The sequence below is a fragment of the Cetorhinus maximus genome, chromosome 33 (assembly GCF_964194155.1).
Source record: "Cetorhinus maximus chromosome 33, sCetMax3.hap1.1, whole genome shotgun sequence".
NCBI lineage: Eukaryota > Metazoa > Chordata > Chondrichthyes > Lamniformes > Cetorhinidae > Cetorhinus > Cetorhinus maximus.
Genome location: NC_135911.1, coordinates 13205145 through 13229131, shown reverse-complemented (window position 1 = coordinate 13229131; position 23987 = coordinate 13205145). Strand labels below are relative to the sequence as shown.

The following is a 23987-nucleotide window of genomic DNA, read 5'->3' as shown; positions in this document are numbered from 1 at the left end:
GGGGATTAGTTACTCTCTGAGCTGAAGCTTCGAAATCCTTATTTGATGCCGGACATGTGGTGTTGGAAGAATTTTTTTAAAACCACAGGCAGTTCACAGAAACCCACAGGAAACCCACAGAGGGACAGTCACTGGGAAACACAATCACTCCTTCTGGTTTCACCTTTTATCCACATCCTGTCTGTGTGGCTCAAATGTTAAACACACCGGCCACATTCAGGGAGGGTTCACTCTGTGAAGCGCTCGCTCTCTCTCTCTCTCTCTCACACACACACACACACATACAGACACACGCAGACACACACAGACACACTCACTCACGCACACAGACACACATAGGCACACACACACTCATATGGACACAAACACACATACACACTCACACGCTTACAGACAGACAGACACAGACAAACACATATACACGTTTGCATACACACACACATACACACACACTTTCACATACACACACACACACGTGAAATCACAAACACACACACACTCAGGCACACACACATTAAACCACACACACACAATCGCACACACATATACACATACACACACTCACATACACACACACAAACAGACAGAGACACGCTGACATGCATACACTCACATACACACACTCAGATATACATACACACATAAAATCACACTTACAGACAAACACACATGTAAAATAACACACATACATACACGCATACCAAACACACACACACACACACCAAACACACACACACACACACACACACATACACACACATAAACACACAAAAAGACACTATCCCAATGACAGCAAACTGCGACTAAATGCTTCCTACAAATTAACTTACAAACCAAAGACGTATTGAACTGTCTAAAAGTGACCTGTTCTTCAAAGTAATACAAGATTGTACACAGATCAAAAATGGCTGACACGTGTCATCTGATTGCTGATACTGTGAAGTTGATCACTTCTCTGGAAACATTCAAATGAATTGCACTGCCGACCTGTTGCATGGAAGTTCACATTTGGGGTTTGTCAGGGTCCACTTCAAACAGGGGCACTTTTAAAAGGAAGGCATTAAAATGCAAAGTGCTGGACTTTGATCAGCTGTAGTTCTATCAAAACAGTGGGAACTGTTCACCAAGCGGATAATCATCAGCCATTATAAACCCCCTGTGGAGGTTGCAATACCCCCATCTCCTGTTGATTTATATCTTGAAATGCATCAAATATTTCGGAGATGCAAAGATGAAAAATAAGAACAGTTGGTCTACAACAATGAATGCAAGACATGCTGATCAAATTCCCTTTCGGGAATATACAGACAGGAGTTTAACAAATGGTTCTGCCAAGCAGATATAAGAGAAAGGAGAAGGAAAAAGAAACATGGCAATCATCCACAAACACTGCTGGAAAAGAGCAGAGATGATTTCTCTCTCTCTCTCTCTCTGTCTGAAGCTAACAGAGTGTTTTCAACAACATGCAAATCTGAGCCAGATCAACGCCAGGATTCTACAGGAAACCAACTAACTTCGAACAGCTGCAACCTTCAGAATCTACATCTCAAAGTCAAGCAAACAACTTAATCATATACTATTTTAATTTTTTATTGGACTCTAATTATTTTACCTCTGATATCTTTGTGTGTGTGTGTGTGTGCCTGTGTGGCTGCCTCTGTAAGCATGTGTGTGTGTGTGTGCCTGTCTGTGTGGTGTGTGTCTGTGTGCCTGCCTGTGTGAGCGTGTGTTTGTGTGTGTCTGTTTGTGTGAGCCTGTCTGTGTGTGTGTCTGTGTGTGTTTGTTTGTGTTTTGTCACATTTTTGTTATTTTTTCTCCTGTTAGGTAACTAATAAACTTACTCTTTCTTTGACTCAACCAGACGTGGTTTAATTGGTTAATTCTTAACAAACAAACAGACTTGTTTTGGAAATTGCATTTGGGGGAAAATATATTCTAAAGCCTTTTTTGTGACCAACCAGGGGGGATGAATAGAAAGGGAGCCAGTTCACTCCCATCACCCAGTTGTAACAACATTCACACACACACACACACAAACTAAAAACACACACATACACACACACACACTCTCTCTCACACACACACACACACACACTCTCTCTCTCTCACACACACACTCTCTCTCACACACAAAAACAAAAATAATGTCCCAATGACAGGAAACTGCGACTGAGTGAGAGCATGTCAGGAATATGTAATAATCTCCATAATGTTATTGGAATTTATGGTAAAATAGAATCCGTGTCTATGTGTCCACATGTGTCTGTGATGTGTTTGTGTGAGACTTATTTGAATTAGAGGAAGCTGGTCTGGGTGTTTTGATGTAAGAAGAGATGTTAGGTTTGTATTGCTTATTAGGTAATCATGGGGTAATTTTAGAATGTGAAGTGTAAAGGGGGCAATTTGCATTTTAAATTGAACCAAACTAGATTGTTTTCAAAGGAGGAGAGAAATGTGTCACCTAGCCAGGTAAAGTTAAGAAACAGCGAGATTAATTTTCCCCAAGATTACAGGTAAAATTTAGATGAGAGATTTGTATTATTACAAAGATGAAGTCCAAAGACATAGTGAAACAATGGGAATTTGCATTCAAAGGGGAAAATATGTATCAAGGAGCGAAGGCTGTGTGTAAGGGTAGATGCTTTTAAGATCTTGCAATGGTGAAAAGCCTTCAGCCTGCATGTACCAAACTTCTGTCTCCAGGGACTGAAGTTAAGAGAACTCACTTTGAACTCGACTGTTCAGAGAATCGTTTACTGTTCCTGGGACTTTTAAAATCTCTGTGTTTTACTGTTGCCTGAACAAAAGTGTAAATGGAAGTTAAATTAATTAAGGGATTTAGAAGTTATTATAGTAGTAATTTATAGACATGTGTGTGTTTCAAAATCATTTTTTCTTGTTAATCAATGTTTAATTTAGTTTTATTAAGAAAACTCTTACACTTCGAAAAAAGGGCGAACTCAATTGTAAAGTGCTCTGGGACATCCAGAGACCATGTTATACAGAAGAGATTTGACTGGAGTAGCAAGTGTTTTACTTACAGGACAATGAGTCCCCAGGGTTGTAGAGTCAATCCTGTCAGATGAATGACTAATGGGAGACACTTCAGGGAGCTGAAATAATTCTGGAAATGTTCAGTTTACCAGGATTGGAGGAGAGATGATCTACCTCTCCTGACTGCATCAGACAAGTGGTGAACCTGTTGAGGTGAACATAATTACCTCTTAACCTCATTACTACCGAATCCAAAGCCCACATCTCAAAAACACAAATTGGGAATTGGTTGTGACAGTTGTTTCAAGTTTCCCTCCGGGATTTGAACAGCTCAGCATTTACCATCTGTTATGTCATAACAGAGCATCCTTCAACTTAACCAACGAGCCAAAAATATATTGAACTGTTTAAAAATTCTTTTGAGTTATCAACAGTCACAGATTGCAACTCTTTCGAGTACAATCACAGTTCTTGGTTTCCAGGAGTGGGACATGAACCCACAACCCTCTGATTCAAAGGCGAGGGTGCTATGAACTGAGCCACAGCTGACACCTCCCTTGAACTGTTTAAAGGAGAACTGTTTTTCAAAAGTACAAGATTAGGCACTGATCAATAATGGCTGCCACGAGTCACCTGATTGCTGATACTGCAAACTTGATCACTTCTCTGGAAAGCTTCAAATGAATTGCACTACAGACATGTTGCATGAAAGTTCTCACTGAGGTGTGTCAGGGTCCACTTGAAACAGGGGCTCCCTTAAAAATGCAAAGCGCTGGACTTTGATCACTGTAGGTCTATCAAGACAATGGGAAATGCTCACCATGTAGATATTCATCAACCATTAAAAACCCCTTGTGGAGGATGAAATGCCTCCATCTCCTCTTGATTTATATCTTCAAATGCATCAAATGTTTCAGAGATGCAAAGATCAAAAAATGGGATTACCTGGTCTGCAACAATGAGTGCAAGACATGCTGATCGAATTCCCTTTAGGGAATATACAGACAGGAGTTTAACAACAGGTTCTGTCAAGCAGATATAAGAGAAAGTAGGAGGAAAAAGAAAGATGGCAGTCATCCAAAAACACTGCTGGAAAAGAGCAGAAATTCTCTCTCTCTCTCTCTCTCTCTCGCTCTTTCTCTCCCTCTTTCTGAATCTAACAGAGCATCTTCAACAAAGTGCAAATCTGAATCAAATCACCACCAGGATGCCACAGGAAACCAATTAACTTTGAACAATCTACACCTCAAAGAAAAGCAAAGGTATTAATCATATATTCTTTTAAATTTTTATTGGACTCTAACTTTTTAATTCTGACATGTGTGTGTGTGTGTGTGTGTGTGAGCGTGTGTGTCTTCCCGCCTGTGTGCCTATCTGTGCGAATGTATGTGAGTGTGTGTGTGTATGTCTGGCTGTCTGTCTGTGTGAGTCTTTATGTGTGTCTGTCTGTGCGAGCGTGTGTCAGTGTGAGCGTGTGTGAGTGTGTGTGTGTGTGTCTGCGTGAGTCTATGTGTCTGTGTGAACGTGTGTGTGTATGTGTCTGCGTGTACCTGTGTGTCTGTGTCTGTGTGAATGCGTGTGAACGTGTGTGAGTCAGTGTGTGTGTGTGTGTATCTGTGTACGTGTATATTGTCGCATCTTTATTATTAGCGTTATTTAAAAATAGTGATTACACAAGCCTGGTTTCTAAGGAAATGAAACTGCAAACAATTTACAGTAAAGTGAAACGTACAGGATTAATCTATTTATTTTGAGCTGATGATATGTAATTATACATGAGGCATGTTGCTAATTTCAAACATCATCTGAAATACGGCAGGTCTGACAGGGCAGCATTCCCACAGCGCTCACCCTCCGACAGCGCAGCACTCCATCAGCACTCACCCTCCGACAGTGCAGCACTCCCTCAACACTGAGCATCTGACAGTGCGGCACTCCCTCAACACTGACTCTCCGACAGTGCAGCACTGCCTCAGTACTGACCCTTTGACAGTGCAGCGCTCCCTCAGTATTGACCATCTGACAGTGCAGCACTGCCTCAGTACTGGCACTCAGACAGCGCAGCACTCCTTCAGTACTGACCCTCCGAAAGATAAGCACTGCCTCACTACTGACCATCTGACAGTGCAGCAGCCCCTCAGTACTGACCCTGTGTGTGCATGTGTGCTTGTCTGTGGGTCTGTGCGTGGGTGTGTGTGCATTCTGACTGAGCCGAGATGACAGTTTCACAGGTTGCTAGGGACCACTTTTCCGCCTCTCTGTGAGACTGTGTGTTTCTGACAGCAGGTCAGGCAGAAATAGTCCAGAAGGCCCTGTGGTTTTGTAGCATTGAAACAATGACATGAACTAAATGAGTGCTGCACCAAATAAAGACATGGAGTTACCACACCAACAAACCGCGTGACTTCCCCAGTTTCACATCTCCCTCAAACACAGAAAAACTGTGTTAACACTGACCCTCCTCCCAGAGCCAGTTCTCGTCTTGTCCGAAGATCATCTCTTCTCCGATCCTGGTAAACTGAACATTTCCAGAATTAGATCAGCTCCCTGAAGTGTCTCCAGTTAGTCATTCAACTGACAGGATTGACTCTACAACCCTGGGGACTCATTCTCCTGTAAGTAAAACACTTGCTGCTTCAGTCAAATCTCTTCTGTATAACATGATCTCTGGATGTCCCAGAATACTTCACAATTGAGTTCACCCTTTTTTCGAAGTGTAGTTACTGTTGTAATGTAGGAAATGCAGCAGCCAATTAGCGCACAGCAAGCTCCCACAAACAGCAATGTGATCATCTGTTTTTTGTGATGTTGGTTGAGGGATAAATATTGGCCCCAGGACACAGGGGAGAACTTCCCCCTGCTCTTCCTCCAAATAATGGCTGTGGGATCTTTCACACCCGCCCGAGGGGGCAGACGGGGGCCTCGGTTTAGTGTCTAATATTGGACTAATCTCCAGGCGAGGTTGGCTGGATGGATTATTGACAAGGTCCATTCACCCTGTAAAGAGTTTCTCTGTTTTGAAATACCCGATCAAACACCGAGTTCTGTGTCTAAACCTTGTGTTGAAAAGACACCTTTCCAGCTGTTCACCTGCCATTAGCTTGTTGAGTCTTCACACGCTCCGTCTGTCTGTGACCAACCCCTCTTAGCTCATACGTTCCTTATCGTACATCGAGCTGTTCATCCTGACGGGTTCCATCCTTCCCAGTAACACTCCATCTCCGGCATCAAACTAACTCCCAACACGTTGTTGAATTGTATCGATTGCAGCGTCAGTTGGTTCTGTCTGAGGCTGTTTCTCTGATCGGGGACCGAGCTGTTCTGAACAGACATTGTGTTCAACAGCTCTTATTGCCGATCAGGTTGTTCAACTAATGCTGCTGTTCACTGAGGTGACACCGATTCTACATTCACACATTAATGAAATCATGTCCAGCACCAAACATCTGAATGAAGCAAGGTTCAAGAAAAAACCGAGCCGCTTGATCCTACAGTTATCTGTTCAGGCATCGCCCCTTGTTCAAAATAACAAACATTATTTAAAAATAGTGATCACACGACCCTGGTTAACAAGGAAACGAAACCATGAACAATTTACAGTAGAGTGAAACGTACAGGACTAATCTATTTATATTGAGCTGATGATGTAGAATTTTACACGAGGCATGTTTCTAATTTCTAACATAATCTAAAATATGGCAGTTCTGACAGAGCAGCACTCCCTCAGTACTGACCCTCCGACAGTGCAGCACTCCCTCAGTACTGACCCTCCGACAGTGCAGTACTCCCACAGTACTGTCCCACCTACAGTACAGCACTCCCTACAGTACTGTCCCTCCAACAGTGCAGCGCACCCTCAGTACTGACCCTCCGACAGTGCAGCACTCCCTCAGTACTGAGCCTCCAGCAGTGCAGCAATCCCTCAGTACTGACCCTCCGAAGGTACAGCATTCCCTCACTACTGAGCCTCCAATAGTGCCGCACTCCCTCAGTAATGAGCCTCCTACTGTGCAGCGCTCCCTCAGTACTGAGCCTCCAACAGTACAGCACTCCCTCAGTACTGAGCCTCCATCAGTGCAGCACTCCCTCAGTACTGACCCTCTGACAGTGCAGCTCTCCCTCAGCACTGTCCCTCCGACAGTGCGGCGATCCCTCAGCACTGTCCCTCCGACAGTGCAGCACTCCCTCAACACTCCCTCACTGTGTGTCCATCTGCATTTTGAACTGAAATCTTGAGCAAGCCTTAAAATCACAACCTTCCGTGTCAGAGAGAGAGAGCGAGAGAGAGGGTCTGTGTGTGGGGGAGAGAGAGCGAGAGACTGTGCGTGAGATAGACTGTATGAGAGAGTGTGAGAGAGAGAGAGAATGTGAGAGAGTGTTTGTGAGACAGGGTGCATGTGAGAGAGTGAGAGTGTGTGTGTATTTGAGAGAGGGAGCAACAGTGTGTATGTGAGAGATTGTGTGTGAGTGAGAGAGATTGTGTTTCAATGAGACAGAGTGTGTGTGAGAGAGTGTCTGTGCGAGAGTGGGTTTGAGAGAGAGAGAGTGTGCATGTTTGAGAGAGTGTGCGTATGTGAGGGAGTGTGTGTGTGTGAGAGAGAGAGTGTTTGAGAGAGAGTGTGTGTTTGCGAGAGAGAATGTCTGTGCAAGAGAGTGTGTGTTTGAGAGAGAGATTGTGTGTGTGAGAGAGTGTGTGTGAGAGTGTGTGTGTGTGTGTGAGAGAGTGTGTGTGAGAGAAAGAGTTTGTGAGACAGTGTCTGTGCGAGAGTGTGTGTTTGAGAGACTCATTCTCCTGTCAGTAAAACATTTGCTGCTTCAGTCAAATCTCTTCTGTATAACATGATCTCTGGATGTCCCAGAGCACTTTACAATTGAGTTCACCCTTTTTTCGAAGTGTAGTCACTGTTGTAATGTAGGAAATGCAGCAGCCAATTAGCGCAAAGCAAGCTCCCACAAACAGAAATGTTATCGTCATCATATAGCCTCAACTTCACCTCAGGTGGCTTCATTTTCAACGGAGGAGACTCATTCAGCCCCTCGAGCCTGATAAACAGGAACAGGAGGAGGCCCATTCAGCCCCTCGAGACTGTTAAACAGGAACAGGAGGAGCGTCATTTAGCCCGTACAGGAGTAGGCTCATTCAGCCCCTCGAGCCTGTTAAACAGGAACAGGAGGAGGCCCATTCAGCTCCCTCGACGGTTAAACAGGAACAGGAGGAGGCTCATTTAGCCCGTACAGGAGTAGGCTCATTCAGCCCTTTGAGCCTGTTATACAGGAAGAGAAGGAGGCCCATTCAGCCCCTCGAGCCTGTTACACAGGAACAGCAGGAGGCCCATTCAGCCCCTCAAGCCTGTTGTACAGGAACAGGAGGAGGCCAATTCCGTCCATTGAGCCTGTTACACAGGAACAGGAGGAGGCCCATTCAGCTCCATGAGCCTGTTAAAGAGGAACAGCAGAAAGCCATTCAACCACAGTCTTGGCACCAAAGGGGTGAACAGTTTGCTTACAGTGCAAGGCAAATAGTGGGTTTCTCACATTCACAACAAGCTCCTCCCATTTGACCTCACGTTGCAACATCCACCCTTTCAAATTAAATCCCAGAGGGAGCAGCACAGGAAGAGGTCATTCAGCCCAAGCAGAGCGTGTGGGCAGTTCCTCCCCAGGCGAGCAGTCGCACAGGTCCTGGGTGAGTAACGGAACGATTGGAGTTCACTTCCACGACCAACAACGTCCTTTGTTGATGTTGTGACTTTATAAAGACAGATTCCAATGATTGATGCCTTTGAAAGATTTCCACTGGTTATTGAGATCTGGGTGTGAGGCTCAAGTCTTTTGTACAGAACATCTTTCTAGCTCAAGGGACGAGGGAAGTGCAGAGACATGAGCTTTGGAATGCCTTGAGGTTGTGAAAGGTGCTATAGAAATGCAAATCCTTCATTGTTTTTCTTTCTTAAGCCTTGTAACACTCTGCAGAGCGCCTATCATCCCACATAGAATCAAATTAGTCTGTGAAGACATTGTCTAAAAGCCGTTCTGATCTCTCGAGAGCTGTCGGACAAGAGGTGAGGTCTCATTAACTCCTTTCTCTTTCAGAACTTCAGAGTGAGAAGCTGATGAAATATCTTGGAGTGGACAATGATCGGGAAATCTTACTTCCTCCTGTCACTCCTCCAAGGTAATATCATCGTCAGCTCGGACAGATTTATGGTTAATAATTATTGTAAAAGATAATTCTTATTGAGCAGTGATTGGGAACCGATTCAACAGTGAGCCAGTGTACAAACTCACACCAAGTCCCAATCACCCATCACCCCTGCGCTCAGGGATATTCACTGACTCCCTGTCTGACAGCAGAATTGGTGGAGAGCAGAGATCTCAGAGGGTTGTAGGGGCTGGAGGAGGTTACAGAGATAGGGAGGGTGTTGGGGCTGGAGGAGTTTAGAGAGATAGGGAGGGTTGTAGGGGCTGGAGGTGGTTACAGAGAGAGGGAGGATTGTAGGGGCTGGAGGAGGTTACAGCGATAGGAAGGGTTGTAGGGGCTGGAGGAGGTTACAGAGATAGGGAGGGTTGTATGTGCTGGAGGAGGTTACAGAGATAGGGAGGGTTGTAGGGGCTGGAGGAGGTTACAGAGATAGGGAGGGGAGAGTGGGTTTTAGGGATTGAGAATTGAGGCTGAGGATCTTAAAATCGAGGCATTGCTTGATTGGGAGCCTACGTATGTCAGTGAGTGATGTGGGTAGGGTGTGGGCGGTTAAAAGTTGAGTAGAAAATCAGGAATAAAAAATGGGGATGAAGTCTATCCCAATGTTAGGATTCCAATAGCAATATACTGAAACTTGTGACTTTTGCTGATTTTAGTCAGAATTTCCCATGAAGATAACACAGCAGCTCCTAGAATAGACAGGCTGTTCAGCATCACACTTCCTGTCCATTCTTACCTTGCTAGAAACTTCAATAAGGGAGCAACATAACTGAAAGAGAGAAGGGAGGCAAAGCTGTCCATGTGTAAAGGTGTCAATATTCATTTTTCATATTTGTCTTTGCTCTGGACACATGCAGAGCTCAGGCTAGAGGCGCTTTGTTAGTGTGTTTCACAGTCTCTGCTGGAATAGGGTCAGTGATGAGCTTGGGAACAAGTCAGTCTACAATGCTGCATCGGAATAAACAATCCAACAATATGGGGTTTGGATCAGAAATAATCCCTTAGACAATGAGAATCCATAGAGATTCTTTAGACAATGAGGCTCCATAGAGATTCCTTAGACAATGAGGATCCAAAGTGCACCAATGAGATTGATTCAGATTAGCCAATCAGCTGTGTTGAAGAGATCACTTGTTAGTTAACCAATCTCACTGAAACTCTGTTTTTCTCATGAGGGTTCCAGTCTTCAACTTCGAAGACCTTGCCTTGGAATTCTCTCCAAAAGTCGCTTCAGCTCGGATGGCCTTAGTGACGTTCACCCTCACAGGGTTTCCATCTCTTCTCCTGAGATTCCGTGCCCCTGGATTCCCGACTATATACTCAAGCTGCAATAGGTTTAGATGAAAGGTTTTGATTGACTGGGTAGGGAGAGAATGTTCCCTCTTGTGGGAAAGAGAATAACTCGAGGCCGAGTGATTAGTGATTCCTTAAACATTGAAGAGAGAATGAACACCAATCAAATTGAATCAGATTAGCGAATCAACTGTGTTGAAGAGCAGACAGGAATGTTAGGCTAATTAGTGATTCATGACGGTGATAATGTGGGGAGTTCTGAGGGCTCCTAATCCATTGTCCTGTCTTGTAAATCAGCACTGAATGGATCTCAATTGGTGCGTCTTGTAGACATTGTGTTGCGTCACATTTAATCAATGACATTAAAGTGATAATTAGAGGCTGCATTTGGACCGAACTGGAAGCTATCACCAGGTCGCCAGGTTGCATGTTAGCTTGAAATTAACAATCTAAATGGTCTAGAGGAGCATAGAACAATAGATTATATTTATATAGTACCTTTACTGTAAAATAAACATCCCACGGAGCATTAAAATAGAAGGCACAGTGACACTTTCTCACTGGCTTCACTAAACAGGGTCCTGAGGACCATGAGCCAATGTAGAATGACCTTGTCCACTCCTGTGTCCAGGATTCTCTCCCATCCATTGTGAAACATTGGGGCGTTCCTTGTGTATCCTGTAGATGGTCCACACTGCAGCCACTGTGCCCCAATGATGGAGGGGCTGGATGTCGAGCCTAGTGAATCTAAAAAACATCCAGTGTTAAATATTGACATTTCTCTCCTCAGTTGGACTGTCACAAGAATGGAAAGGCGACACTCCACGAGAGGTGACAGCGCAGGAAGGTTCGTGTGTACAGATTCCATGTCATTATAGTTATCCATCAAAGTTGGAAAACCAACCGCGAGGTGGAGTCTGGTTTAATAATGAGGATTGGGAAGCATTGTCTATAGCCTTTCACTCCAAGGATCACAGTCACGAGTTACCACGGTTCCGCCATCGGACCCGGCTGTCTGGAGACCCGAAAGATGGCAACTGTTCCCTAATTATAAACAACATCAGACGGGAAGATGCAGGACCTTATTATTTCAGGATAGAATTTGACAGCATAAATAGTTACAGCTACCTTCCTGTAACCCAGCTTCACGTTTCTGGTAAGTGCTGTGTTATAATTACTCAACAATTCACATTCAACACTCAATGGGAAATAATAGTGTTTGATTTGCTTGTTTTTTGGCCGTGTTAAACAGCATCACTATTTTTAATGATTTGTCTATTTCTGCTCCCAGATCCATGAGCTTGTGTGTAATTGAATCTGCATCAGAGCTGTAACGGAAACCGAGCTGAGGGGTGATGACACCTCCCACCTGAGCGAAGTGTCTCCTCCCGACTACACCTTCCACCCCTCACACTGTCAGGATTGACCTGGTGACAGTGCGGAGCTTATCACCATATCACACCTTGGCCTGACCCCTACCCCCACCTCCTCTGGCACTTTCTCCTCCTTTGAATATCTCACCGTGTTTCACCCCTCTCATCTCTCCTTCTAAATTCTCGTTCTCCATCGCCGATCACTCCAGGAACGATAAACATTTTCACCCCGGGATATCTTCACTGCTTTCCTCCCTCAGTCTCTGCACCGACTGAGTTCTCATCCTCGGCGATCTCAATCTCCATCTCATCTCATCACGCTCGGTTATTCCAACGCACTCCTGGCTGGTCTCGCACATTCTACCCTCCGTAAACTTGGGGTCATCTAAAACTCTGCTGCCCCTGTCTTAACTCGCAGTAACTATCCGTTCCCTTATCCACCCTGTACACTCTGACCTCGAATGGCTCCTGGTCAAGCAATGTCTTGATTGCAAAATTCTCGTCCTTGTTTCCTCCCTATCTCTGTAATCTCCTCCTGTCCTACAGCCTTCCCAGATCTCTGCGCTCCTCTACCTCTGGACTCTTCAGCATCCCCGATTTACATCGCTTCAGCATGGACGGCCATGCCTCCAGTAACCTGGGTCCTGAGACTTAAATCCCTTCACCTCTCTATCTCCTCCTTTAAGATGCTCCTTAAAACTCACCTCTTCAACCAAAGTTCTGATTATCTGACCTAATATCTACTTATATGGCGGGGGACCATACTCTATTATAATGCTCCTGTGTCGCACCTTGGGAAGTTATATTATAATATAGGCACTATATAAATATAATCTATTGTTCTATGCTCCTTTAGACCATTTAGCTTCTAATTTCGAGTTAATATGCAACCTGGTAACCTGGTGATAGCTTCCAGTTCAGTCCAAAAGCAAAATCTAATAATCACTTTTAATATCAATGATTAAATGTATTGACTGTGTCCATCAATGTTATCAGGATATCCACTCCCATCGATCTCTCTAATCCTCTTTAAAAATCATGCATATTGACAAAAGAAAGACTTTCATTTCAATAGCGCCTTTCACCACCTCAGCACGTCTCCTACACGTTAACGGCCAATGAAATAATTCCTGAATTCTCTTTATCATTGTCATGTCAGAAACACAGCAGACCATTAATGCACAGAAAGATCCCATGGAATACAATAACATCAAAGGCCCAGATCATTGAGATAATGGTCAGAGGGTGCACTCCAAACTCTGGTCTGCTCCTCCACCCTCACTATTTTCAGTTCAAGTGTCTCGGAGTGAATGCGCATTAAGCTGAGAGACAGAAACACCAAAGTCTCAAAGCAGGAAATTCTCTCCTGATTGTTGTAACCTCTCAGTTCTGATATTATCCTTGTTAAAGTGCTTTCTCTTGTGAGACTGTGATTTCTATTTGAACTGATGCTTCACGTTATATTTCTCTAAAAGGATCCATTCTCTGTGTGTTAGATTTCACAGATAAACCCACGATATTCCTTGCTGAAATTATTGCAGGAAAGCGTGTGGATGTAAGTTGCATCTTCAACACAACGTGCAATGGAACAGCAGCACCTGTCTTAACCTGGGACACTCCCACTGACCTACCTGGATCAGTCTCAAACACTGTAACTCAGCATGGCGTCACTCCGACCTATACTTCTGTTCTGACCCTGATCCCATCACTCAAACACCACGGACAAACTCTCAGCTGCAGAGTGAGATATCCATCTGTTTCATCGGAGCAGACCCTCGTACTAACTGTGCAATGTAAGTACAGACATCCTTCATTCTGCATTGGCCTGAACAGTCTAGATTATGCATAGCAGTTTCCTTTAGAAAGGTATTCTGATGCGGACCAAATCATCTGTTTTTTAGGGCAAAATACTGACCAGCACGACATTAAGAACAGTTTCTGAACATTAACACAGGGGCCTTTATTTCCAGCCAAAAGGCCGATAGAGCCGTGCACGAATCGCAATGTACTAACCCCCTGTCCGTGCAGCACTCCCTCGGTACTAACCCCCTGACAGTGCAGCACTCGCAATGTACTAACCCCCTGACAGTGCAGCACTCTCAATGTACTAACCCCCTGACAGTGCAGCACTCGCAATGTACTAACCCCCTGACAGTGCAGCACTCCCTCAGTACTTACCCCCTGACAGTGAAGCACTCCCTCAGTACTTACCCCCTGACAGTGCAGAACTTCCTCAGTACTGACCCCCTGACAGTGCAGAACTTCCTCAGTACTGACCCTCTGACAGTGCAGCACTCCCTCGGTACTGACCCTCTGACAGTGCAGCACTCCCTTAGTACAGATCCTCCAACAGTTTAGAACTCCCTCAGTACTTATCCTCCGACAGTGCAGCACTCCCTCAGTACTGACTCTCCAACAGTGCAGCACTCCCTCAGTAGTCACACTCTGACAGTGCAGCACTCCCTCAGTACTGATCCTCCAACAGTGCAGCACTCCCTGAGTACTGACCCTCTGACAGTGCAGCACTCCCTCAGTACTGCCCCTCCGAGAGTGCAGCAGTCCATCATTATTGACACTTCAACAGTGCCGCACTCCCTCAGTACTGACACTCTAACAGTGCAGCACTCCCTCAGTACTGCCCATCCAATAATGACACAATCCCTCAGTACTGACCCTCCAATTCTGCAGCGCTCCCTCAGAACTTGCATTCCAACATTGCATACCTCCCTCCCGACTGACCCTCTGATAATGCAGCAGTCCCTCGGTCCAAACCTTCCAACAGTGCAGCACTCCCACAGTACTGACCCTCTGACAGTGCTGCTCTCCCTCAGTATTGGCTTTAAAGTAAATAGATGGGGAGAGGATTCCGGAGAGGGTAGATGTAGCATTACAAAGTAAAAGGATTTGTCAGCATTGCAGGATAGCTATTTAGGCAATGATACCCAGTGTGTGACAGGGAGGGACAGGTTGTCTGAACATAAAAATACATCAGCAAATAGTGCCAGAGGAGGAAAAATTATAAAAAGGCAAAATTAATGGCTCTTTACTTAAATGCACATAGTATATGGAACAAAATAAATGAATTAAAGGCACAAATAGAGGTTAATGGGTTTGATCTTATAGCCATTATGGAGACATGGTTACAAGGAGATCAAAGCTGGGAAATAAATAGTCAGGGGTATGTGACTTTTCGAAAAGACAGGCAGGGAGGAAAGGTGGTGGGGTAGCTTTGTTATTAGGAGATGGAATAAGTACGATAGCAAGAAATGATCTTGGATGGGAGGATGTAGAATCCATATGGCTCGAGTTATTGAATAACAACGGGAAGAAGGCATTGGTTTGAGTGGTCTATCAGTCCCCTAACAGTAGTTATGCTGTAGGACAGAGAATAAATCAGGATATAATGAGGACATGTAAAAAAGGCAGTACATTAATCTTCATGTAGATTGGGAAAACCAAATTGGCAGAGGTAGCCACGAGCTAGAATTCATAGAGTGTATTCAAGACAGTTTCCTGGAACAATATGTTGTGGATCTAACCAGGGATCAGGCTATTTTGGATCTGGTAATTTGTAACGAGGCAGGTTTAATAAATGATCTCAGAATAAATGATCCCCTGGAAAACAGTGACCATAGCATGGTAGAATTTAGCATTCCGTTTGAGACTGAGAAACTTAGGTCGGAAAAAACTGTGCTGAACTTAAATAAGTTTAATTACAAAGGAATGTGGACAGGGTTGGCTGGAGTGGACTGGGAAAGGATTTTAGCAGAAAAGATGGTTGATGAACAATGGCAGATGTTTAAGAAAATAGTTCATGACTCACAACAAATACATATCCCAGTGAGGAAGAAGGATTGTAGGAAGAGAATAAACCAACCATGGTTAACCAAGGAAGTTAAGAAGTGTATCAAATTGAAAGAAAAAACATGCAATATGACAAAGATTAGTGGTAAGCCAGAGGATTGGGAAAGTTTTAAAAACCAACAGAAGATGACCAAAACAAAAATAAAGAGAGAGAAATCTAGGTAAACTAGCAAGTGATATAAAAAAGGACAGTAAAAGCTTCTTTAAATATATAAAAAGGAAGAGAGAGACCAAACTGAACATAGGCCCCTTACAGAATCAGGCTGGGGAAATAATAATGAGGAACCAGGAAATGACAGAGGAGTTGAATAAATGCTTTGCATCAGTCTTCACGGTAGAACTCACTAATAGCATTCCAAAAATACTAAATAATCAAGGGGCAAAAGTGGGGTGGGGGCAGGAAATAAATACAATAACTACCAGTAGAGAAAAATACTAGGGAAACTAATGGGTCTCAAGGCTGATAGGTCCCCTGGACCTGATAGGTTGCATCTTAGTATATTAAAGCAAGTAGCTGCAGAGATAGTGGATGAATTGGTTTTAATCTTCCAAGAATCCTTAGATTCTGGGAAAGTCCCAGAGGATTGGAAAACTGCCAATGTAGCACCCATATTCAAAAATGGAGGTAGACAAAAAACAGGTAACTATAGGCCAGTTAGCCTAACATCTGTCATTCGGAAAATGTTAGAGTCCATTATAAAGGACGTAAAAGCAGAGTATTTGGAAATGCATAATTTAATCACACAGAGTTAGCACAGCTTCATGAAGGAGAAATCAAGCCTAACAAATTTATTAGAATTCTTTGAGGAGGTAACAAACTGGATAGATAAAGGGGAACCAGTAGATGTAATATATTTCGATTTCCAAAAGGCATTCAATAAAGTATCACATATAAGGCTACTTAATAAGATAAGAGCCCATGGTGTTGGGGGTAGTATATTAGCATGGATAGAGGATTGGCTAACTAATAGAAGTCAGAGAGCTGGGATAAGGGGGGAATTTTCAGGATGGCAACCTGTGGAGTGCCACAGGGATCAGTGCTGGGGCCAGAATTATTTACAATATATATTAATGACTTGGATGAGGGAAATTAATGTACCATTGCCAAGTTTGCGGATGACACAAAAATAGATGGGAAGGCAAGTGGTGAGGATGACACGAACAGTCTACAGAGGGACATAGACAGGTTCAGTGAGTGGGCATCAAATTGGCAGATGGAATATAATGTGGGAAAATGTGAGGTTATGCACTTTGGCAGGAAGTATACAAGAGCTGAATATTATTTCAATGGAGAAAGACGTTGGAAAGCTGAAGCAAAGAGGAATTTGGGGGTCCTCAAAAAGCTAACATATAAGTTCAACAGTTAATAGGGAAGGCGAATGGAATGTTGGCCTTTATTTCAAAGGAAATGGAGAATAAAAATAGGGAAGCCATGCTAAAACTATACAAGGAACTAGTTAGACCACAGCTAGAATACCGTGAGCAGTTTTGGTCCCCTTATCTAAGGAAATATGTACTGGCATTGGAGGCAGTCCAGAAAAGGTTCACTAGGTTGATCCCTGAAATGGAGGGATATTCTTATGAGGAGAGATTGAGTAGGTTGGGCCTGTACTCATTGGAGTTCAGGAGAATGAGAGGCGACCTTATTGAAACATATAAGATTCTAAGGGTGCTTGACAGGTTAGATGCTGAGAGGATGTTTCCCCTTGTGGGAGAGTCTAGGACCAGAGAGCATAATCTCAGTGTAAGGGGTCACCCATTTAAGACAGAGATGAGGAGGAGTTTCTTCTCTCAGATGGTATGTGTGGAATGTGTGGAATTCTTTACTGCAGAGGGCTGCAGCGGCTGGGTCATTAATTATATTCAAGGTTAAGAAACGCAGTTTTTTAATCAGTCAGGGAATCAAAGGTTATGGGGAAAAGGCAGGAAAGTGGAGTTGAGGATTGTCAGATCAGCCATGGTCTCATTGAATGGCGGAGCAGAGTTGATTGGCCAAATGGGCTACTTCTGCTCTGACGTCTTGTGGTCTTATGGTCTTATGAGCCTCCAACAGTGCAGCACTCTTTCAGTACTGACACTCCGACAGTGCAGCGCTCTCTGAGTACTAACGCTCCAGCAGTGCAGCCTTTCACTCAGTACCCACCCTCCAACAGTGCAGCACTCCCTCACTACTGATCCTCCGACAGTGCAGCACTCCCTCAGTATGATCCTCCGACAGTGAAGTACTCCCTCAGTACTGATCTTCTGACAGTGAAGTACTTGCTCAGTCTGATTATGCGGCAGTGCAGGTTTCGCAATACTCACCCTCCGACAGTGCAGCAGGTCCTCAGTACTCACTCTCCAACAGGGCAGCTCTCCCTCAGTACTGACCCTCCGACAGTTCAGCACTCCCTCAGTACTGAACTGAAGTGTCTGCCTGAATTAAGTGCTTTGCGGTGAAGGAACCTACATTGATATCAGAACTTTCACATTCTCAGGGTCTCTCAAAGTGCTTCACAGTCAATGTAAGTTAACTGATCTTTATTTGTTTTCAGACGCACCACAGAATCTCTCAATTAGTTCTCTTGATTTGATTAACGCTTCATCGATCAATATAATTGACGGGAATTCTGCAGTGATAATCTGCTCTGTCGAGAGCTTCCCAGCTTCTAACCTGACCTGGCGACATCTTAATGTCCCAATGAACAGAACAAGTTCCAACAATGAGCTGTGGTTGGTGATTCCTCACGTTACATCCAGGGACACTGGAGACTATCAGTGTGTGGCAGAGAATGAACATGGAGCAGTGGAGGGGTTCATAACCATCACTGTGGAATGTGAGTGTACACAGAATTCAACATTCTGTTGTTGTTAGCTCATGGGATGTGGACGTTGTTGGCATGGCCAGAAATTATTGCCCATCTGTAATTGCCCCTTGAGAAGGTGGTGGTGAGCTGCCTTCTTTAACCACTGCAGGCCATGCGGTGTAGGCACACCCACAGTGCTGTTAGGGAGGGAGTTCCAGGATTTTGACCCAGCGACGATGAAGGAATAGCCGATATAGTTCCAAGTCCCACAGCAGACACAACCTCCTCAGGTTCGCCTCCAAGTCACACAACACACTGACTTGGAACTGTCTTGGTGAAGAGGTTAAGGGTCTAGAAGGTGCTGTCGAAGGAGCCTTGGTGAGGTGCTGCAGCGCATCTTGTAGATGGTGCACACTGCTGCCATTGTGCGCCAGTGATGGAGGGTATGAATGTTTCTGCTGGTGGATGAGCTGTCGATCAAACAAGCTGCTCCTGGATGGTGTCGAGCTTCTTGAGTGTTGTTGGAGCCGCACTCATCCAGCCAAGTGCAGAGTATTCCATCACACTCCTGACTTGTGCCTTGTCGATGGTGGACTGGCTTTGGGGAGTCAGGAGGTGAGTTACTCGCCGCAGAGTTCCCAGCCTCTGATCCGCATTTGTAGCCCCATTATTTCCTGTTGCCGGGTTGTTGCCAGGGCGAATAGCCTTTGCTGTATCCAGTATCATCAGCTGATTCCTGATGTCACGTAGAGTCAATCGAATTGTCTGAAAGCTGACATCTGTGATGCTGGGACCCTCTGGAGGAGGCCGAGATGGATCATCCACTCGGCACTTCTGGCTGAACATGTTTGCCAATGCTTCAGCCTTGTCGTTTGCACTGATGTGCTGAGCTCCCCCATCATTAAGGACGGGGATATTTGTGGAGCATCCTCCTCCTGTTAGATCTTTAATTGTCTATCACCTTTCATGACTGGATGTGGCAGGACTGCAGAGCTTAGATCTGACCCGTTGGTTGTGGGATCGCTTTGCTCTGTCTGTAGCATGTTGCTTCCGCTGTTTGGCGTGTATGTCGTCCTGTGTGTCACCTCAGCAGCTTGGCACCTCTGTTATATGTGAATCCTACTTGTAGAAACCTGCATGTACATGGATATTATCAATAAATATTACATAGATAAATGTTATTTGTATAGAGCTTTCATGTATAGACAATATCACTTCACGAGTTCAGAATTACTACATGTACATCTAGGAACCATTCTAAAACTGTACCGGAGTCATTCATTGGCTGATTTTACAGGGCTAGATTCCAATGAATGGAAAGCAGGATTGATTGGAGCTGGAATCTGTTTGAGTGTTGGACTGAGTGGATTCTTCATCTTCAAGTGTGTGAGAAAGTAAGTGTGAAGGTTCAATTAGTTGTTTTTGAACATGTTTTCTTGAACCTTCTCTCCTTGTAGAACGAATTTGCATTTCTATAGCGTTCACAGCCTCTGAAGAGCTTTGATGTCCACTCACTGTTTAACATCTCATCCAAAACTCACTGTTTAACAACTCAGTCCTGTAACTGGCAGTGTCGGCCTGGACCATAATATACCTTGTGACCTCCTGAGGTTGTGAAAGGTGCTTTATACATGAAAACATGTCTGTCGTTAGTGGATGCAATCTCTTTCCATTTTCCATGTCTCATTCACTCTCTCTCTTATCTCCACAAAGTCTCTACTCCTCATTCTCTCTCTCGTCCTCTTATATGTTGTTCAGTTTCTCACATTTTTAAGGAGCGCTGAGCAACATCTGCTCCTTCAGAAGATCCACCTGAACACCTGGAGTGAGCAGTGAATTGAAACTCGATCAACGACTGCTCAGCTTTACACAGGAATCACGTCACAGATTCAGGACACAAAGGATTAACAGTTTGCTTACAACACAACACTAAGGCCCTACGTTTCAATGAAAGGGTTTTCACAATTGTTCCCCAGTTCCTGATTTGACTCACAGTCACTCAACAAGCCTTTCTCATTAAATACACAGACGGAGCAGCACAGGAAGAGGTCATTCAGCCCAAGCAGAGCGTGTGGGCAGTTCCTCCCCAGGCGAGCAGTCAGACAGGTACTGGGTAAGTAACAGAACGTTTGGAATTCACGTCCACGACCAACACCGTCCTTTGTTGATGTTGTGACTTTATAAAGACAGATTCCAATGATTGATGCCTTTGAAAGATTTCTACTGATTATTGAGATCTGGGTGTGAGGCTCAAGTCTGTTGTACAGAACATCTTTCTGGTTAAATTATGCAGACAGGTTACACACAGACTAGGATTATATTCTTTCGAGTCTAGAAGATCAAGGAGTGATCTAATTGAGGGGTTCAAAATGATTAATCACTCGATAGGGTCGGTAGAGAGAAGATATTTCCTCGAGTGCGGGTGGGTGGTGGGGGTCGGTGGAGTCCAGAACAAGGGGGCTGGAACTTCAGATTCGAGCCAGGCCGTTCAGGGGTGATGTCAGGAAGCACTTCTTCACACAAAGGGGAGTGGAAATCTGGAACTCTCTCCCCAATAATCAAACCCAACACCGAATACAGTTCATGTTGATTGTCACTCTGTCCATTTCCATCTCTATTACAGAAGAGAGGCGACGGGAAAGCGGGAATCAAATCGAACCATCGTGCTGATGAATATCGAGGTCCTGTTTATGAAAACTGTGAGCGTGGTTGGGCTTTGAGAAATCAGGTGAGTCACACACCACAGGATCCCCAGCCTCTCAGCTGCTCCAGTAGCCTGGTTATTGATATGGCTGATCCAGTCCTGTATCTGCAATGTTTTATACAGTCACTCCCAAACCCAACAAAACTCACACCCAACGCCGTTCAGTATCAATTATCAAACCCCTTTCAGTATCAATAATCAAACCCCGTTCAGTATCAATTATCAAACTCCGTTCATTATCAATAATCAAACACTGATCAGTACCAATAATCAAACCCCGTTCAGCATCAATAATCAAACCCCGTTCAGAATCAATAATAAAACACCATTCAGTATCAATAATCAAACCCCGTTCAGTATCAATAATCAAAATCCGTTCATTATCAATAATCAAACCCTGATCAGTATCAATAATCAAACCCCGTTCAGCATCAATAATCAAACCCCGTTCAGAATCAATAATAAAACACCATTCAGAATCAATAATCAAACCTCGTTCAGTATCAATAATCAAACCCTGTTCAACATCAATAATCATACCCCGTTGAGTAATAATAATCAAACCCAGTTCAGTATCAATAATCAATCTCGGTTGAGTATCAATAATCAAATCCCGTTCAGTATCAGTAATCAAACCCCATTCAGTATCAGTAATCAATCCCCGTTCAGCATCAATAATCAAACCCCGTTCAGTATCAATAATCAAACCCAGTTCAGTATCATTAATCAAATTTCCTTCAGTATCAAAAATCAAACACCGTTCAGTGTCAGTAATCAAACCCTGTTCAGTATCAGTGATCAAACGACGTTCAGTATCAATAACCAAACCACGAACAGTATCAATATTCAAACCCCGTTCAGTATCAATAATCAAACTCCGTTCAGTTTCAATATTGAAACCCCGTTCAGGATCAATAATCAAACCCCGTTCAGTATCAATAATCAAACTCAGTTCAGTATCAATAATCAAACTTCCTTCAGTATCAAAAATCAAACACCGTTCAGTGTCAGTAATCAAACCCTGTTCAGTATCAGTCATCAAACGACGTTCAGTATCAATAATCAAACCCCGAACAGTATCAATAATCAAACTCCGTTCAGTATCACTAAATAAACCCAGGTCAGTATAAATAATCAAACCCCATTCAGTATCAATAATCAAACCCAGTTCAGTATCAAAAATCAAACCAAGTTCAGTATCAATAATGAAACCCCATTCAGTATTAATTATCAAGCCCCGTTCAGTACCGATAATCAAACCCCGTTCAGTATCAATAATCAAACCCCGTTCAGTATCAATAATCAAACCCCGTTCAGTATTAATAAACAAAACCCGTTTAGGATCAATAATAAAATTCCATACAGTATAAATAATCAAACCCCATTCAGTACCAATAATCAAACCCCGTTCATTATCAATAATCAAACCCCGTTCATTATCAATAATCAAACCCAGTTCAGTATCAATAATCAAACTCTGTTCAGTATCAATAATCAAATTCCGTTCAGTATAAATAATCAAAACACATTCAGTATTAATAATCAAACCAAGTTCTGTATCAATAATCAAACCCCGTTCAGTATCAATAATCAAACGCAGTTCATTACCAAAAATCAAACCAAGTTCAGTGTCAATAATCAAACCGCGTTCAGTATCAATAATTAAACCCAGGTCAGTATCAATAATCCAACCCCGTTCTGTATCAATAATCAAACCCCGTTCAGTATTAATAATCAAAACCCGTTCAGTATCAATAATCAATCCCCGTTAAGGATCAATAACCAAATTCCATTCAGTATAAATAAACAAACCCCATTCAGTATAAAAAATCAAGCCCCGTTCAGTATCAATAATCAATCCACGTTCAGTATCAATACTTAAACCCAGTTCAGTATCAATAATCAAACCCAGTTCAGGATCAATAATCAAACCCAGTTCAGTATCAATAATCAAATTCCAATTCACTATCAATAATAAAACCCCGTTCAGTATCAATAATCAAACAACGTTCAGTGTCAATAATCAAACCCCGTTCAGTTTCAGTATCAATAATCAAACCCCGTTCATTTTCAGTATCATACCCCATTTAGTGTCAATAATCAAACCCCATACAGTATCAATAATCAATCCCCTTTCAGTATCAATAATCAAACCCAGTTCTTTAACAATAATTAATGTATCTATTGTGGGTGGAATTTTTGTTTTTTATCAATAATACTAAACACTGATCACTCTGATTGTCAATCTGATCATTTCTGTTTCTGTTACAGACGAAAGATGAGAAGGATCTGGAAATGAAATCTGACTGCGGAGTCAGTCCTTTTACAAATGATGATCTTTACGCAAATTGTTATTTTGCCGAGGATTCTGTTTATGGGAATTTATAAACTGAGCAAGAATGAGACACACACAGTGTGGGGAGAACACAGAACGGGAGAATCATTCAAAACTCCAATTTACCTTCCTAAAATCCACAGGAACTCACTCCCAGGAAATAGTTTTAAATATCTTGATACAATCGGATGGAATTTCATCGGAATGATCTATCCAGGATGATTGTCTGTGGGTTTCAATTCGAACATCCTCCTTCAGGATTGTCCCTCACTGTTGGAAACATCCTTATCTCCATTCTGATTGTAAATGTCTTTAGATATCGTTTGATGATCCACCAGGACAGAACGGACAAATTCAATCCCGTTTCCCTGATTATGAGTTAATTTTCATTCTGTTATTCACCTTCCTGTCTGTCAGTGTTTACAGAATATTCATC

General features: G+C 43.4%; 1 protein-coding gene and 1 long non-coding RNA gene across 39 annotated transcripts in view; one reads left to right on the top strand and one right to left on the bottom strand.

Moving 5' to 3' along the window:
* Positions 1-23987, top strand: part of LOC144671591 (uncharacterized) — a 320132-nt gene that overhangs the window by 113917 nt on the left and 182228 nt on the right. For 24 of the 37 annotated variants that reach the window (XM_078533559.1, XM_078533553.1, XM_078533554.1 and 21 more), the window contains 2 exons: positions 8596-8680; positions 20541-20625. In XM_078533559.1, the coding sequence (XP_078389685.1) occupies positions 8596-8680; positions 20541-20625 (170 nt within the window). The remainder of the gene's footprint in view (positions 1-8595; positions 8681-20540; positions 20626-23987) is intronic. The other 13 variants (XM_078533577.1, XM_078533575.1, XM_078533580.1 and 10 more) reach the window with 2 other exon arrangements.
* On the bottom strand, positions 2531-6329 carry LOC144671629 (uncharacterized). Of its 2 annotated transcripts, none has more exons than XR_013573968.1 (3): positions 6085-6329; positions 3042-3199; positions 2531-2797 (listed from the first exon to the last, which is right to left on the bottom strand). It is a non-coding gene; the product is annotated as an uncharacterized LOC144671629 (long non-coding RNA). The 2 variants fall into 2 exon arrangements; XR_013573969.1 differs by lacking the exon at positions 6085-6329 and adding an exon at positions 3628-4297.